The sequence below is a fragment of the Podarcis erhardii genome (genome assembly GCF_964252035.2).
Source record: "Podarcis erhardii genome assembly, chromosome: 10".
Taxonomy (NCBI): domain Eukaryota; kingdom Metazoa; phylum Chordata; class Lepidosauria; order Squamata; family Lacertidae; genus Podarcis; species Podarcis erhardii.
Genome location: NC_138500.1, coordinates 40,037,491 through 40,056,931, shown reverse-complemented (window position 1 = coordinate 40,056,931; position 19,441 = coordinate 40,037,491). Strand labels below are relative to the sequence as shown.

At 38.2% G+C, this 19,441-nt stretch overlaps 1 protein-coding gene across 5 annotated transcripts in view; it reads left to right on the top strand.

Moving 5' to 3' along the window:
* LRRIQ1 (leucine rich repeats and IQ motif containing 1) overlaps positions 1-19,441 on the top strand; it is a 100,246-nt gene that overhangs the window by 10,434 nt on the left and 70,371 nt on the right. For all 5 annotated transcript variants that reach the window (XR_014160612.1, XM_081878185.1, XM_081878183.1 and 2 more), the window contains 4 exons: positions 6,145-6,338; positions 7,537-7,664; positions 12,994-13,067; positions 14,176-14,269. Coding sequence is in view for 4 of the 5 variants with exons in the window: in XM_081878185.1 (XP_081734311.1) it covers positions 6,145-6,338; positions 7,537-7,664; positions 12,994-13,067; positions 14,176-14,269 (490 nt within the window). In the remaining variant the exon portion in view is untranslated. The remainder of the gene's footprint in view (positions 1-6,144; positions 6,339-7,536; positions 7,665-12,993; positions 13,068-14,175; positions 14,270-19,441) is intronic.

Sequence of the window (19,441 nt, the reverse complement as noted above, 5' to 3'; positions counted from 1 at the left end):
GTCTGTGGTGGGGAGCAGATTTTATATAAATGGCCAGTCTTGCTGATTAACTTGTTTCAAGGTAAAGTAAACAAGAAAGCTCACAGAAATTTGCGGACATAGTTGAAGGAAGACCTATCTTCCGTTTGGCGCACTGTTGATCCCAGTGTCTGCTCTCCTCCTTCCCTCTCAGTGCATCTCATGCTGCAATCTGCTTGGTTGTCTCATAGATTTCAAGTGGAGCATTGGAGAAGATTTTGCTCTTGTTTTCATAGTTTCAACCAGGATTCCTTTGTTGACCATGCTAGACAAAGAAACAAAATCCAGGCTATAGTGTACTTGAGTATGGTTAGTAAAATAAGGTACATATCTGATTTGTGGTTCATTTAATGAAGTAACATATTAGGAAACTGGATTTCAAAACCTGAGGATTCAAGTGATGAATCAGCAATGAAACATGCACTTGGCTGAATAAAAGCTAGCACTTGGCTATCTTACTGTGCTAAAAAATAAAAGTAGCCAAAAAATCCCCATGAGCAAATAAGATGTCTGCACATAATAAACAAAGGGGAGTATGAACCAAAGAACGACATTATAATTTATTTTATATTTCCAAAACTTGCTATTAGTCTCCATGTTATGCAAAATAGTGTCAAGGTAGCTGAATGAATGCTTCTTTCCAGTAAAGCCTCTTTATATGATGTCATACCAAAGTTTCTGCATCCCCCCAAAAGGTTACAACATTGAAAATGAAAGGTTAAGAAGCTATTTTACTTCTAGTATATAAATCTTGTATATAAATATTAATTTAAATGTAAATATTTATAATGTCAATGCACCCAATCCAGTTGGTTATGTTTTAGATTGCTAAATTTTCTATATTAAAGTGACAGATTTCTTAGGCACAAGCTTCTGCTTGGAATAGTGACTGTTGGTGTTCATTAAATCTCAAAGATCAGTAATCCAAGGTAAACCAACAAGGTGGACTGATTGGTAGCAGAAATGCTGGAATCTGTGTTCAATCTGTCTTCGGTGCCAGTAGTACTGTAAAGGATTACTTGTTTCAGATGGATTTCCTGAGGTAGAATATCAGAAAGATTAATGTGAGAGTGACATAATATGAATTGATGAGTCTTGGATATGAAGACTACAGGGCCAATGAGGCAAAAGCCTCCTGTCCTGTCTGTATATACAATGAAAGCACTGTGCTTACCCGTAAATGAGATGAGTTTGAATGAGAAAGTAGATGTTCCAGAAATCCACTTGGAGCCTGCTTTTCTGTCCTCATCAACTGCTTGGGGGAGGTCTGGTTTGTAAGCTGCATTTCATGTTACACAATCACATATTGATAGTTTTTTTTAAAAAAAAACACCTTATGGAATTACACAAAGATAGACTTGTGTTTTTAAAGATTTCCCCCTCCCTTTCCATCTCTGAGTCCTGCAGAGTTTCCCTAGGTAGATTTGGAAGTTGCAGTGCAACAACCCCACCCCAGTCCTTATTACATTCCGTTCAAATGATTCTGTGGCTGTTTCTTTAAAATGAGGCTTAAATTGCTGTCACTTACCTGGTAGTAAGTCCCTTGAGTATAGTAGGACTTCCTTTTGAGTAAACATGCAGTGAATTGCACTGTTGGTATATAACATTTTAGTCCCTAGTGTCTCTTTTGCTTTCCACATCATGTAAAACTAAATGCAGAGTACATAGTTTAAACTCAGTTGATAAAATAAGGGTGTGTGTTTTTTAATTTATAAAAAAATGTATTGCATTCTATGAATACTGACTGCTCATTATCAGAATAATTTAAACTAGTTCTAGATTTACAAATATGCCCTGAGTTGGATATTTTCTGAATTTTTGTTACTCTTCCTCTGTCTTCATGGTTTTATAATAATTTGAAAACTAATAAAAATAAACTAAAAAGAAAAAAGTCTAGGTTATTGATAATTTTGAAATCAGAAACATATTCCTTTTGGAACGAGCTTTAGTTAGTAAATATAAAAACTTTGTTACCTTCCGAGTTACGCAGAACCCTTAAAGCATCACATATTATTATACCAATAGAGACTAAGCTATTAAAGAAGCTGGGGGATTTAATAGATTTAATAACAACTTAACACATTAACAAATCAAAAATAGCACAAAGATAATCTCAGTGTCATTGGTTCAATCCCCACATTGACCAAAAGATTCCTGCATTGCATGGGGTAGATGATCCTTGTGGTCCCTTCCAACTCTACAGGGGATCAGAAACAGGAAAGTATGCTATTTTATTTTTTTGAAGTGTTAGTAATTCCACACCTTCTTCAGTACCTGCAAACCATTCCTCTCCCCATGCCCCCCAAAAAGACCAGGCTAAACTACACATGTCACAAAATGTATAATTGGAAAACTTGTCAGATAGTGTGTGCACATGCTCTTTTTTAAATTAATAGCAGGCAAGGAGCCTATGGGAAGGAAATGCTTAACCCTTCCCTCCCTACTGTTACTTCTGACACACATATACCAATTATTAGCCCCAGGAAAAGAAATTCCTGTTTTCATTTTTAATAAAACACTGTGATGTGATTACTAATGGAACACAGGAGTGGGCGGGGAAGCATTGCTACCACTTACCAGGTAAGCAGGTGAATCCAGGACAGCACTGGCACACAGTCAGAACTAATCCAGTATTTCCTCTGGTGTGCTCACACAATTCTAACACTTTCCACCCCCCTGCATCACATGACGCCATTCCAATAAATAGCAGCAACCCCAATATTAGGATGGTAGCAGAGCACAACCACAACAGCCACTCCTGATGAAACATTTAGTTTAACCCCTTACAATGTGATTTGAGTGATCCTAAGATTTATTTTAAAAATTAACAGATAATGCACCAAGCAAGAGTTCAACCTGTTATTAGATATACTGTTATTATCGGTCCGCTGCTTTATGCCAGCAGGAGGGGATGATAACTGGACTTTCCTAAGGAAAAAAATGAATCCAAAGTGACAAATTTAAAACAAAACAAAACAAAAAAAATCCTTCCAGTAGCACCTTAAAGACCAACTAAGTCAGTTCTTGGTATGAGCTTTCGTGTGCATGCACACTTCTTCAGATACACTGAAACAGAAGTTTCCAGACCTTTCTATATAGTGAGAAGGTGGGGAGGGGTATTACTCAGAAGGGTGGTAGGAATGGGTGATTGGCAGATAGCTGTGATGAGCCTGTTGACGACTCTTAACGACTGCAATAGGTCTTACAGGAGGAAGCAAGGGGTGAAAAGGTGAAAAATGGCTTTGTCATGTATAATGAGATAAGAATCCAAGGTCTTTGTTCAGGCCAGGTTTTTCCATGGTTTTAAGTTTGGTGATAAGTTGTAATTCAGCAGCTTCTCTTTCCAGTCTATTTCTGAAATTCCTTTGTAGTAAAACAGCTACTTTGAGATCTTGTATAGAATGTCCTGGGAGATTGAAGTGTTCTCCTACTGGTTTCTCTGTCTTGTGATTCCTGATGTCCGATTTATGTCCGTTTATTCTTTGTCCGTTTATTCAACAGGCTCATCACAGCTATCTGCCAATCACCCATTCCTACCACCCTTCTGAGTAATACCCCTCCCCACCTTCTCACTATATAGAAAGGTCTGGAAACTTCTGTTTCAGTGTATCTGAAGAAGTGTGCATGCACACGAAAGCTCATACCAAGAACTGACTTAGTTGGTCTTTAAGGTGCTACTGGAAGGATTTTTTTTGTTTTGTTTTGTTTTGACTATGGCAGACCAACACGGCTACCTATCTGTAACTGACAAATTTAAATAACTCTTTTATATTCCATAAATCCACTAGGTGGTGCAGGTTAGCTTTCCAAATTATTTAACAGCAGATTCCAAACCGCTGTCTTGCAATGTTGCGTTTAAATTTAGAAGTATACTTAAAATTATTTTTTAGTAATTGAGGAATGGTACCCAAATCCGTCCTAGTGGAAATCATATTTAAACCAGTAGTCTAGTCTGATTCTTAGTTTTAAAAAATCTGAGAAAAGTTAGTTCATTTAATGCAGAACTTGTGACATTTTAACAGTACAGTCTAATGGGTATCTGTTGAATTCACCGCAATTTACTTTCAAGTGAGTAAATGCAGGATTGGTACTCAGTGTAGAGGCATTTGGTTATAGATAGTAGGATATTTGCTTCTGATTGCTATATTAATATTGGATCTATTTTTTCATGTCAGCAGATATATTTGTCGGTATTTTAAACTGAAATTCAAGGCATAGTTCCTGGTTTGAAACTTGGACCTCAGTCCAAATAAGCTTTCAGTAAACTTTTCAGCCTCGCAATTCCCAGAGCTGATGAGCCTATTTGTAGTTCAAGCTTAAGAACATCTTGTGACTTGGCAGTAGGAACAGCTATAGTAAAAGCAAGATGTCTCCACGGCACACATAGTTCTCTACTACACATGCAAATTTCTTCATTAGATCATGTCCCTAATTCTAACAAAAAATCATTTTGAATAATGGATAATCAAAGTGTTATATGGAACCATATGTGGCAACATTTGTATTAGTGCATATTGCAGGCATGCACTATGGATTTTTCAGTCCATAAAACAGTCGGACTTCAAATAGAAAGGTTAGCGTACTGACTTTAGTTTCTTCCTCTGTCTCCATCAGTGTTTTGCAGACAAAAAGCAAGCAGCGAGCACATATGCCATGTCACAAAATGTTGTTTTCATTTCAAAACAAAAAAACTGGGAAAGCATCACTTAACACTACACACCACTTTGTACGTTATAGCTAGGTTTGCCATACATCCAGAATTTCCCAGACATAGACAGGATTCGGTCGTCAGAAACGGTGCCCAGGTGGAAATTGCTGAAACGTCCGGGAAAATCTGGATGTATGGCAACCAATGTTTCTGGCACAAAAGAATCATCAGAAAATAAATATCTCCCCTGCCTCCACCCTACAGATTTCTTAACAGTATCTGTTATTCACTGTTCTGTGCTTTTCCCACTCTGCTTTTTGTCTAATTAAAGTTGAAATTCACTCCCACAAGATGTAGTGATGGCCACCAACTTGAATGCCTTTAAAAGATGAGATGACTTTATGAAAGGATTGCTAACAACAATAGCTATGTGCACTGAGGTCTTGCTTATGGGCTTCCTGTAAGCATCCAGTGGGCAACTGTGAAAGCAGAACCCTGAACTGGAGGGGCATTCAAATGGATCCAGCAGTCTCTTATTATGTTTTCATGTCATATTTCTATGATGTAAGGGTGCACAAACAACATGCACACAGCTAACTTGACTGAATGTCATTCTCTAATTGGACCCACCAGGTGAGATGCTGCAGGTAGTTACTAGAGAAAGTGCCTTTTCTTTGGTAGTGTCCTGATCTGGACAATTCTTTTGCAACCTGACTTAGCACCTTTCTTTTTTTAAAAAAAATACTTTTTTTATTTGATTCTTAAAAATATAAACACACAATGAACATCAATTCAGAATCCAAATACTGAGATTACTCTGAATCTCCTGACTTCCCCCCATCCCTTCCATGGGTCCCAATAAAAATTATTACAACTGCATATCAATATTTGGCTTTGCACCTTTCTTAATGTCACTCCAGCACTAGGCAAAGGCCATTTTATCAGTCCTGATTTTATTTTCATTTTTTTTGTCATGTGATTGTATGTTGCTCTTATATAGTTTATTGTTAATATGTCTTTTAATTTTATGTATTTTAGATGTAATTTAAGCGTTCTGTATTTTTGATCATGCAAGCTTCCTTGAGAATTTGTTGAATGGAAATACAACATAAATATTCAGCAAAGAAATAAATCGACTTCCCTTCAAACAAAGAATACGGGGTGTTTATGAATGGTTTATGAATGCTACATGGTTTTAACAAATGGAGAATAAAATACAAAATGTGCTGATGGGAAGCTATTATGACTTGTTACTAATTTCAAAAATAAGTAAGATTTCGATAAACAATCATATTATGGACTAGATATGTTAATGCCTTCTCATGCTTAGTAACTATTTAGTATGATGATGGAAACAGAGGCAGCATACTTGTTTTTTATGTATATAATATAAGCCTGTTGTACTTCTGATTCCTTAAGTCAAAACCAATGTATATTTTTATTTCAATGCTTTGAAATATTGTAACTTTACGTTTTAGGTGGATTGGAGTCATTGAAAAATCTTCAGCGACTTGTTATTGATCACAATCAATTGATCAGCACCAAAGGACTATCTCATACTCCTACTCTAGTGTATATAGATTGTTCCTTTAATCATCTTACTCATATTGATGGCATTGAAAATTGTGGCCTTCTTCAAATTCTGAAGTTACAAGGGAATAACTTCAATGAGGTAAAAAAACTACAACACCTTGGCTGTTATCCAATTAAAGAAGTCTTACAGAGCAATTCTAGGCATGGGGGAAAGTCTGTGGTAGAGGAATTGTTGTTTTCTAGGCTCATGCCAGGCACCCCGATTTTCTCTTTTTTGCTTTTTCATTTTTCTCTTTTCGTTGCTTTAAATGAGAAGAAAAATAGCTGTGCCAGTTTTAAGCTTGGTATAGTTTAAAAAAAAAAAAACTTAAGAAGACCCATTCAGGGATCAGACCAAAGACACAGTTGTATTCTTACAGTGGCCAACCAGATGACTACATGTTCTTCTGAGGAAAATCTGCTGGATTGTTACTTGGTAGCAATGCAACAGTGAGCTTTCTCTGGTATAGCAGTCACCTCTAAATATCCTGTGCACTGTTCCCAAGACTTCTCTGGTAGCAGATCTCCTCCACCCATGGATTGCTCTATCCACTTGGTGGAAGGTCTGAAGCATCCAACACTATCAGTTGATTATATTTGCAGATGAGAAAAACCAGTAGTTCTGAATAAAAAGCACACTTTGGGTTTCTAAAGATGTATTTATGTGCCTCAGCATACATTATTTTACATAATATATTCCTTCATGTTCAATAGAGAAGGTGCATTGCCTCTTCTAAGATGACACTTGGAGTGCTCCATTCTTATCAATGCATAAGGTTTTGTTTGATCATCCTGAGAGGGAATCACATGGCGTCACCCCTTTACCTGTTTTATAAGACTTCAAATTTCATCTTATTTCTGAAATAATGTGTTGGGAAAGGAGTGTTGGGCAGATCCATGCACACACACACACACCTGTATGCACATGTATGGTACACAGAATCATATCCCCCCACTGCTGCTGTTGAATGGTCACTATATACATTAGTGAGTATACATTTCAGTTTTTCAAAGGAACATCAGAGACTGAAGCACCTTTATTTAATTTTGGTCCCATTTTTATATATATTCTCTACCTGTGTGTGTTTGTAACAACATCAACTGTTTATTTGCATGCCATTTCCCCACAAAATTGTGCTCAAAGTGACTCACAGCATATTAAATGAACAATAATATTTCAAAAACCTATTAAGAACTTATGCTGCAGTAACTGCAAATAGGATTGCAGCCTTAGTCATTTTAGTATGATAGCCAATGTGCTGTAATAATATGTTAATATGCTATTGATTTATGTTTAGTTCCCCAGCCTGGAAAATCATGTTTTGCTAAGAGAATTATACTTGGAAGACAACAGCATCTCAACAATGGAAAAGCTTTCTACATATTGGCTGCCTTTGCTACAGATACTTTTTATCTCACAAAACAGGTAAAACTAATAACATAATATTTTTTGGGGGGGGTGGATTACAGTGGTACCTTGGGTTAAGAACTTAATTCGTTCTGGAGGTCTGTTCTTAACCTGAAACTGTTCTTAACCTGAAGCACCACTTTAGCTAATGGGGCCTCCCGCTGCGCTGCTGCCGCGCGATTTCTGTTCTCATCCTGAAGCAAAGTTCTTAACCTGAGGTACTATTTCTGGGTTAGCAGAGTCTGTAAGCTGAAGCGTCTGTAACCTGAGGTACCACTGTATAAAGTTCAGACCCTTTTAAAACTGGAAATACAAGGAATCAAGTCTGGGTCCTACTACATACAAAGCATACAGCCATGGGCCTTTCATACATATTGAACCCTGTTGTGTGACTTCTCTCTTTCCCCTCCCTTTGCTGCTGTATATTGCAGTTGACAGCTGGTGAAGTGCTTCCTGTTGTGTGGAAGGAAGCACTCTGTCATAATAGCTGAGTGGATATTTGGCTGACATTTCTAGCAGGAAAAGCTTCCCGTACCTCTGCTGTATGTGTCAACATCTTTAACATAAATCGTTTGGGCAAAAGTGAGAATGAGGATGAAGTGGATAGGCATGACTATAAATATAGCTGAAATGGATGACAATATCAGCAGAATGGATGATTAAAGTAGTAAAAAATGTAGTAGTTCAGTAGTTGATATTTGTAGTTTCTTTACCAATGTGGCCATGTTCTAAGCAGCTCCATATGCTTTTGCTATGGCATAAGTGATTGGATGTTCTGTACAGAAGGATTGAATGTAATGAAGTAAGCTGTTGAAAGAAAAGCTGTTCCTTTGCTTTTATCCTGCAGCTGATGCAGTTGTATGATTTCTTCTTAAGAGTGTGCAGTGAGTGTCATTTCCTTTTTGTTGACTGCTGGAAGCCCCTATGAATGTTAGGATTGTGAATCCATATATTCCTTAAAAATAAAGCTCCAGTAGGAAAGTCTAATTTGCAACTAATAGATGATAACAGGTCTTTAGTTTCTAATAGGAATAATTGATTTTTAAAGGTAAACATGGATGCCTACTAAAGTTTTAGGAGACAAAATACTGATAGGTGACTCGTAATATTTTTTTAAAGCATTGCACATATTAAAAATTAGAACAGTATGTTTATCTGGATGACTGCCCCTGTTAAAAGAATGAAGTACATTATATCTGCATGATGTGAGAAGAACATATTTTCATATTTCAAAGCTGTCCTTATTTATCTGTGCCTCAAGTCCCTATCAGGGGAAAAGGTGGGATAAAAATATATAATAACAATAATAATATTTCCATATGTACCATATATTTATTAAGCAGAATACCTTCCCCCCTTTTCAAAGTAGTTGTCCATCAAGTTTTATAAGTTGTATCATGTAGGAATTTCCGTGGTTAAGAGAGCAAGAGCACCCCTCTCCTGTTCCTTCCCTTTCGGGCTTTCAATTCTTTTCCCTTCCCTTCTATTTCAGCACCAACCATGGTTAGCTCAGGAGAGGGAGCTTCAAATTAAGCATTTGAAAACTGATTCTAACTGTGATTTCAAACTCTGTTTTTGCTAATGCTGAAAAGAGAAGGAATAATTAGAAAAGAAGGCGGACCGAGGAGCATATGAGGTTGAGAAGGGAAGGAAGTGTGCAAGTCTGAGGAGTTCTCCAGATCTCTGAACCATTGTTAAGAGATTGGGGAGCATTCTTCTTCTTTGGTGATCACTCGTAGCCGAGTAAGATGGTCTTCCATGAACACAGTTTTAACAGTGAGTCCGTAAGTGACTGTGGAGGCCAATTCTGGATCCACATGTCCTTCCACAGCAGGGACAAGCTATAGCAAATGCATTTAAAACAAGACTAAACCCTAACAAATTAGACATACATGTGAAAGACCCATTTATCCAGCTGGGAAAGTCTGACGGTACAAAAATGTCTCCAGTTGTTTCCAGAAAGTGCAGATAGTGGGCACCTGTCATATAGTGACAGTAAGGCTATTTCACAAAACAGGGAAAACCATAGTAAAATTCCTTCTCCGAGTTACTGTGGAGTTGACTTCTGAGATCTTTGAAAGTTGCAAAAAAAAAAAAAGTCCCCTGCAGACCACATCAATCTATTGGTTGTATAAGGGATAAGATGGTCTCTCAAGTAACCTGGCCTGAGCTCAGGGGCGCCGACTTATAAAAAATATTGGGGGGGCCCATACCGGGGTCCTGCCCCAGGAAGTTTTCTAAGAGCCGCTCCCGGCCCGTTGCTGCTGCTGCTGCCCGCCTCGTGGCCCCCTCGCCAGCTGAGGGAGGGAGAGAGACCGAGAAGGAGAGAGATGCGTGGTGGGCAAGGCAAGTGCCCGCCGCGCCTCGCCTCCCACCGCCCCTCGTGCCGGCCGCCCCCTCCCCTCCCCTCCCTTCCCCGCACGCGCGCGCTCGCTCGCCCTCCTCACCCCAGCTCTTGGCCGTTCGCCCCAGGAACTCGCCGCTGTTGGCGGTTGTAGATGAACCTCCGCCACTCGGCCATAGACTGGCTGAAGGGCTTCTTCTCCTCCTTGGCCATAGCTAGAGAGAGAGAGAGGCTGGAAAGAGAGAGGGAGCTCGGCGGTTCGCGGGCGGCGGTTTTTCCCCTGCCGAAACAACAGCGGCTCCTCAGAACCGCTAAGTAACTCTCCCTCAGGCGCCCGGTGGGAGAGCAGAAGAGAGGAAAAGGAAAGAGGGGCTGGGCCAGTCGCACGCACCGAGCAAAACTACTCGCGCCGCCTGTTTTACTACCGTAATAATTATTTGTTTTAACTCATTACTGAATGTATTTTAAAAGGTAACTATCGTCAAACAAGGAAAATAAAAAATACCAACATAATTTTGTGATTTTACAAAGCATAATATAACTAATAATTTCCTTATATTTTTAGTACCCACACCTTGACCTTGGCCTGATAACAGATTGGCAGCTTGTGCAAATCCCCCAAGCAGGGTCTTATAAACTGGTGGTAGTTTGCCCCCATAAGCAACCTAGCTGCTACACTCTGCACCAGCTGCAACCTCTGGATCACTACTAAGACTTGCCTCTTTTAAGTACCATTGATTGTTTAAGAAATATACAGTGGAGTCATATATGTTTACTCAAAAGGAAGACCCATTGAGTTTAATGGGACTTACAGTATTCCCAAGTAAGTGGGCATGGGATCACAGCCTCAAACATATGTTTAAACTTCTCCTTGAATTTTTACTTAAAATGCCTTTGCTTTGTCTGAAACATGACCCAAGCAAATATTTTACAAGATGTACTATGTAATGATCAAGTATCATTTTATTTTATTACTTTTTATCAATATGAAGTGCTGCCTTTTTCTTTTAACACTTGTGCATCTTTAATTCAGCAAAAGCGGCTATTTTATTTTGAATAATAAACAAGATAAGTCAATTGCATAACACAGAAGAAAAATCTGTGAGCATCCATAAAAAAACCTATCTGCTTTGCAGAGAAGTGCACTAAATGGATTTTGACAAAATGTGTGTATATTTAGTGTGTATATTTTGGAGTATACACTTCAGCACTTTGCTGCTTCTCCTCCCCAACCCCCACTACCACATGCATTTAACTTTCAAGTTTGTTTCAGTTTTGCTTTCTTCATATAAGTCTCCCAGACTGTCTTTGTCCTGCCTTTGCGACTGTTTGGCTTTAAATGATACCAGAAAAAGGAAGCTATTGGACTTTAAAAAAATATCTTTTACTTCTGTGTCGTCTTTGTAATTTATATCCTTTTAATGCCCAGGGCTAGTGGGACAAGGTCAAGTGGTATTAAGTTTTCTGTAATGTCCTTTGTCTTTCTGGTTTGAATTTTCTAAAAAGAAAAAGAAAAAAAAAAAAGACAAAGACCGCCAGTGAAAAGGAAGCTATAGAATGACAGACTGAAAAAAAGGATTTGCCTTGTATAGTACAGGACAAGAATTTTAGATCTGAATGGCAAGTAAGACATCCAGTTCTCTAAATTATGACACCCTAAATGCCATTATTAACAAGCAACATAAGATGTATTGCATACAGAGTTCTTCTACATCTATGATTTTACTGTGTGCTCTGTTCTCATTCCGTTAGAGCATTTTAAAAGTTAGCAGTATACTGCCCAGAGATTTGGTGGGGTTTCCAACTCAGAGTAGATTCATTGAAGTTAAAGGACATGACTATCTTAGCTTCATTAATTCCAACTGGTCTACTCTGAGTAAGACTTAGCTGATAAGAACAGGAGACACCATTAAACCACAATCTAACTTTTCTATTGCCAAAGTATTTCAAACAGACTAACTTCTGTAACCCAGGATGGCCACAATTTGAGCTTTTAGTGATCAAAATGTTTGTCAACTCTGTGTTCCGGAAAATGTTTAGCTGTTGCTTTGACCCATTACTGTGAAACTTCCACCAAAAATTGCAAAGCTGCTGGCTTGCAGCCTTCAACTCTAAATACTATGGTCAATAATCCTCCTTCTGTTAGTATAACAAGAAAGCCTTTCTCTCATGCAGTAATGAGACAAATAAAAGAAAGGCAATACGTATATTTTTAAATGGAATAACATCTTGGAAATTTAATGGCTGCAAGGTTGTGTTGTCATGCATTTAAGAATCTTTTGCATGGGAAGCAGTTTCTGAGAACTGCAGGTGCTGCTTGAGTTAAATATACTATAAAACAAACAGATGGTGCAAGGCACAATATGTCTACAATTACAAATCTCTTTGGGTAGGGTTCTTTCTTTTTAATACCAAGCTTTCCTTAAAGCAGTAAATATCTGTATGAGGAGGTTCAGAGTGTCTCTAAGTTACAAGGGTGGGTGTTCTTGCTTTTATATTTAGCTGTGGGGTGGGGGGGAGGAATCTTAAGAAAAAAGTAGGAATAAGTGTGCCAAATAGATTGCATATAATCAATGTATGCATCATTTATTTCTCATCCTAATAATTAAGATAAGAGTGCAGTATCTCCACTGCACTGATTGGAAGAGATCACCTTTGTTCTGTCCCAAGAGCAGCATCCACTAAAGGGGATTATGTGGAAACTAAACCTTCCACAGAACTGCTTGTTGTTCTCTAAGGAAGTTCATTTCATTACTTTTGAAAACCATAGTTCTTATGGTATTTCCTGAAGCCTGATAAATGTTATCTGTTATTACATGGAAAACTGTTACAATTACCTTCTAGCACCTTGGATAACTAACAGGCAGTTTGCTACCAAATGATACAAAAATATTTGGGTTTTGAAGGTATAGTTCTGTAATACCTGTTCCATCTTTTTCACTCCCATGGTTAAGATAGTTTTGCATTGACTTTCTATTAAAATGTTGGTTTTTTTCCTTTCAGTTTGACTCAACTTGCACCTCTTTTTTCGTGTGTGTCTTTGGAAAAGCTAGATATCAGTAACAACTGCTTATTAGGTGAGTTTAAAAGATAAATGGGAGGGACATTTGTTATCATGAGTTTCAGATGCTGCATTGTAAAATATAAGTCAGTCCGATTGTTGACACATATACAGAGGGAGCTATAAAATGCCTATATTGTTTGTTGCACTGCTCTTAAGCATGGAGTTTAGAGCTGGTATACAAATTTTCTGTACTCCCAGAATCACATTATCTCTTCACCAACACAAATCTTTGCTATGCTTAACCATGGCTGAGGCTGAGGTGCTGAGTAGTGCTGAGAGTTTGCTCTTGTGCAGGATTGAAACCCAGATATAACCCTGGTTAAGAGTAAATCCTGCTTAGCTTGAATAATACTTAATGGTGATGCTGACAGAAGCCTTTATATGGTTAATGACAATGGAAAAGTAGAGAGCAAGTGGGCAATTCCAAGGTCTTCTCCTCAACCATTAATCATAGGTAGTTTATCTAAGTAATACTTAAATACGTATTACTACATAATTGACAACAGTTCAAATTAAAACACCATTGGTTGTTGTTTTTTAATAGCATCTACAACTTCTGTGTGTTCATTCTGATTTAGAGTCTTACTTTGATAAGGCAATCAAAATTACTTTGTATCCTTATATTGCTGTAATTATATATTTTTACTTTATATTAAGCCTTGGTTGGTTTAGTTTCTATGCCTTCATGTAGTAGCCAAGGGATTTTGAATTTGGTGAGTGACAACTGTCCTTAGCCAAGAAAAAAGACTAGTCGGGCATCTACCAATATAACAAAGATAAACAGCATACCAAATAGCATTCATGCAAATCCAGTGTTCAGGTAAATCAAAAGAAAAAAGAGCAATAAATTTCACAGAGTGACTAAATGAACAAATGAAATTTGTCCAAATTAGGACCCTATAACAATCCAATATGGTGAACATAATCTATGTTGCAATGATTAGGAGGGGTGAAATGGGTTGGCATTTAGTGATGACATTTAATAATCTCTGGAACGATGAACTTGATTTAATTAATTTTCTTTGAATTTGACAATTATTTGAAAATAATTTGTTGTGATCCCAACAGCAATAAAAGAATTATTCCATTTATTTTATTTGTACTTTTCTTAACAAATGCAGATCTTAACAGTGTCATTCAGTGGCTTGCTGGTTGTGATAGCCTAACAGAATTATCCTTGCAAGGAAATCCACTTCTTCAAGAAGAGAACTGGAGGTAACCAGATGAGAGTAAGAGATTGTGACAAGTGCTGAGTATCAGTATGGTGGCTGAGATTTTGTTCTTTTTTCTTCCTCTAGGGTGGCCAGCTATGCCTTTAACCAAATAATAGTGAAATGTACTTTTGGGGAGCTGTTTCACTTCCTCTCTCCTTTTCTCCCTTCTTCCAAAGGTTTTATAGAAGCAACATACATCACAGATGAAAGGGAATGTGAAAACAAAACCATGATTGTCTCTTGTTCTGAAAAAAAGATTTGCCAATACTTATGATTACAATCATTATTTGCACAGAAAAGAAGTCAAGTTAATTACAATTAATTCCTAGTGCTTTCTGTGGGTCTTGACTAACTTGTTCCACTGATTTCAACAGGACCTAAGTTCAACTCACTTAGGCTGCAAGCCTGTGCAGACTTTTACTCAGGAGTTAATCTCACTGAACTCCGTTAGTCTGGATCCTTCAGTGCCAAGAAGTATACTGCCTCTGAAACTGGAGGTATTACATAGTGAGGATGGCTATTAGTCTTAACCTCTATGAATTTGCCTAAGCCAATTTTGTAGCCATCCAAGTTGGTGGTCTCCTCTTTCTCCAGTCGGTGGGGGACTTGGGCTCTCAAATTTCAGTGTTTCCCTATACAACACTGCCTAAAATTTGGTACCCCCTGCCTCTCAAACTTGGTTCTACATTGTTGTTGCAGCACCCAATAAAGCTCTGCATCCAGTGCTGCCAAACTGCTCACACTACCCTAAAACTACCTCTCTTGTAGTTCACCAAGAGGCTAAACTAACAACAACAGACCCTGCACATAATAACAGCACTGACAGGGTAGATCAGCATCTCATTAGGAAGCATCTCCTGAGCTTTGCTCAGAACATTGGATGAATGAGATGGCATCTGAGGGTTGCTCTTTGGAGCTCTCTCAGCAACCCAGGGTCAGATTCATAGCATCTAATCCAGGAATCTAGTGAAACATCAGACTTTCATAAATACAGTATCCTATCTCCTCAAAATCAATGCTATTAAAACTATATCCACTTCAAACATCCATTTTATTTAATTTATTTGCTTCTCCCTGGTGTCCTTACAAAAAAAAGGAAAAAAGTCATGTTCATTTTGGACTTCAAGTGGCTCAACAAATAGATCTGTAAAAGGGTATTTCCTGTTTCTTGGAAGTACAATTGCTATTGTATATGATGGTAGCTCTATCTCCAATACTGATACTTGTTTATGTAGACTAGCAATTGCTAGGTGATTTCCAGTCTAATTTAAAATGCCAATCAAATTGGGTTCATGTGGAAGCAGACAATGATAACCAAGCTATACTGTTCATTTCCATTCTTAGTAATGACTTGTATGTCATTCTACCTTGTATAAAATTTTCTTTTGGTTTTCAAATAATTGTAAGATATCTCTAAAGCTAGAATGGTCTCCTTCCTTTTTCACATTCCTTTCTATGCTTGTTTTGGTTATGCTTTCAGATTCCTTTCAATCATCTCTTTTCCACATGGAACTTGGCTGACTCACTTTGGAAAACCCATTTTTCTAAAAATGGATCAGCTCAGCTGAAAGTCATATTACACATATATGCAAACACACACAGAGAGAGACGAACTTCATTCCCTACAAAGTTGGAAACCCACAAAAATTTGGATCATGCTAGAAGTGTTTAGATCAGAGGATCAGGGAGATCCAACTTTTGAATAAACACAATATATCGGTCAGCTATTAACTGTTGTATGTAATTAGGTAACAGGCAAGGAGGGTACCATGAGCCCGAGATCCATTCCTGATCTCACCATGAGTACTGGTTCTAAAGAGCAGACCCTTGTTCTAAACATGTTTTATATGACAGGTGCAGATGAGGCAACATATATGCAGAAAAATGTAGAAATTGACTAGCACAGCATTACTTGTGAATATGTATTTATATTATTGCATGATGAAGATAACTGGTACTGTAATTGTAAAAGACAAAGTAATTTTACTAAAGTAGTGCATGTTATATGACAACATAACTGTCTTACCATTTGTAGCTATATTGTTTTTAATGGTTGATATTACATATAATTAATTGCTGCTCCATGCAAGCCCAGTTTTAAAAATCCTTGAAATTCCTGAGCCATCAAGGTCCTCCAACGTTATTTGACCAACTGAGCTTTCATAATTGGACAAGAGATTAATTTATCTAACGGGATACTATAAAGTATGGATTTGTTGAATTCAGCATTCACTATAACTTCAGGCAATATGTTTCAGTGAACTTTACATAACCCCTTGATACCAACAAAGGAATTAGTTGTAAAATTTCCCAATAGGTTTCCTACTTTCATGTCCAGCCAGTGATAACACTGAGGAAGCTGAAGTACTAAGAAATCACTTTTTAGAAATTAAACCCTGGGATCAGTTTGAGCACTCCTAGGGGGAAAGTGCTTCATTGCAGTAATGATTAATAGAACCTCTTAAGTGACAGAATATTCACCAGGAAGTTTTCACTAAATGAAATATTGATTCAGCCGCCACTAGGAGAAACCCAGCTGGAAAAACTAGTGTTAAGATCCCATGGCTCTAAGAAACCTTACTTTCCAACATTAATCAACTTGATATGGCATCTTTTCAATATATCATTATTCAACATTGTTTCTAATAGACCTGCACATGCAGTGTGGACTTATCAGTTTAGTGCTATCACCTAATACTATTGCACAACAACAAAAAAGAAACGTTTTGCTGTTGTTGTAGCTGTGCTGTTATTTATAGAAGCAAGGAATATGAGCCAGCCAAAATTAAGTGGTTTTAGTTCATTGTTTTTCCTTGGGAATCTGTCCATCAGGTTGATGGTATATTTCAGTTAAGAAAGTGTTCAACGTATACTTAACTTTTCCATTGAAGTCCATGGAACTTAAAAGTGTTTAACCTTGGCTAGATTGAGTCTAAATTTGGTGATATTGTAATTGTTTATAAAGAATATGGCTTGAATAGCTATTATTTGTAGTTACTTTTATGCTGGCCTGGGGGATCCTATAAGTTTGTCCCTACCATAAAATTCCCCTTCATGGATCACTGCCTTGCCGTGGCGAAGGGGCTTGAATAACTCAGAGAAGCTATGAATTATGCCATGCAGGGCCACCCAAGATGGACAGGTCATAGTGGAGAGTTTTGACCAAATGTGATCCACCTGGAGCAGGAACCGGCAAGACACTCCAGTATCCCTGCCAAGAAAACTCCATGGACAAAGACAACAGGCATATAAAAGTTATGACGCTGGAAGATGAGCCCCTCAGGTCGGAAGGCATCCAACATGCTACTGAGGAAGAGCGAAGGACAAGTACAAGTAGATTCAGAGCTGATGAAACGGCTGGGCCAAAGCCGAAAGGACGCTCAGTTGCGGATATGCCTGGAAGCGAAAGGAAAGTCCAATGCTGTAAAGAAAAATATTGCATAGGAACCTGGAATGTAAGAACCATGAACCTGGGTAAGTTGGATGTGGTCAAAAATGAGATGGCAAGAATAAATATTGACATTCTGGGCATCAGTGAACTAAAATGGACAGGAATGGGCGAATTCAGTTTGGATGACCATCATATCTACTACTGTGGGCAAGAATCCCGTAAAAGAAATGGAGAGGCCCTCATAGTCAACACAAAAGTGGCGAAAGCTGTACTGGGATGCAATCTCAAAAATGATAGAATGATCTCGATACGAATCCAAGGCAGACCTCTTAACATCACAGTAATCCAAGTTTATGCACCAACCACTGGTGCTGAAGAAACTGAAATTGACCAATTCTATGAAGACTTACAACACCTTATAGAAGTGACACCAAAGAAGGATGTTCTTCTCATTATAGGGGATTGGAATGCTAAAGTAGTCAAGAGATAAAAGGAACAACTGGCAAGTTTGGCCTTGGAGTTCAAAATGAAGCAGGGCAAAGGCTAATAGAGTTCTGCCAAGAGAACAAGCTGGTCATCACAAACACTCTTTTCCAACAACACAAGAGACGACTCTACACATGGACATCACCAGATGGGCAGCATCAAAATCAGATTGACTATATTCTCTGCAGCCAAAGATGGAGAAGCTCTATACAGTCAGCAAAAACAAGACCTGGAGCTGACTGTGGCTCAGATCATCAGCTTCTTATAGCAAAATTCAAGCTTAAACTGAAGAAAGTAGGAAAAACCACTAGGCCCGTAAGATACAATCTAAGTCAAATCCCTTATGAATACACAGTGAAAGTGAGGAACAGGTTTAAGTATTTAGATTTGGTGGACAGAGTACCTGAAGAACTATGGATGGAGGCTCGTAACATTATACAGGAGGCAGCAACTAAAACCATCTCAATGAAAAGGAAATGCAAGAAAGCAAAGTGGCTGTCCAATGAGGCCTTACAAATAGCGGGGGAGAGAAGGCAAGCAAAATGTGAGGGAGATAGTGAAAGATACAGGAAATTGAATGCAGATTTCCAAAAAATAGCAAGGAGAGACAAGAAGGCCTTCTTAAACGAGCAATGCAAAGAAATAGAAGAAAACAATAGAATGGGGAAAACCAGAGATCTGTTCAAGAAAATTGGAGATATGAAAGGAACATTTCGTACAAAGATTACCATAATAAAGGACAAAAGTGGTAAGGACCTAACAGAAGCAGAAGACATCAAGAAGAGGTGGCAAGAATACACAGAGGAATTATACCAGAAAGATATGGATGTCTCGTACACTCCAGGTAGTGTGGTTGCTGACCTTGAGCCAGACATCCTGGAGAATGAAGTCAAATGGGCCTTAGAAAGAATTGCTAATAACAAGGCCAGTGGAAGTGATGATATTCCAGCTGAACTATTAAAAAGTTTAAATGAGGATGCTGTTAAGGTGCTGCACTCAATATGCCAGCAAATTTGGAAAACTCAGCAGTGGCCAGAGGATTGGAGAAGATCAGTCTACATCCCAATCCCAAAGAAGGGCAGTGCCAAAGAATGCTCCAACTACCGCACAATTGCACTCATTTCACACGCTAGCAAGGTTATGCTTAAAATTCTACAAGGCAGGCTTATGCAGTATGTGGACCGAGAACTCCCAGAAGTGCAAGCTGGATTTCGAAGAGGCAGAGGAACCAGAGACCAAATTGCAAACATGCGCTGGATTATGGAGAAAGCTAGAGAGTTCCAGAAAGACATCTAC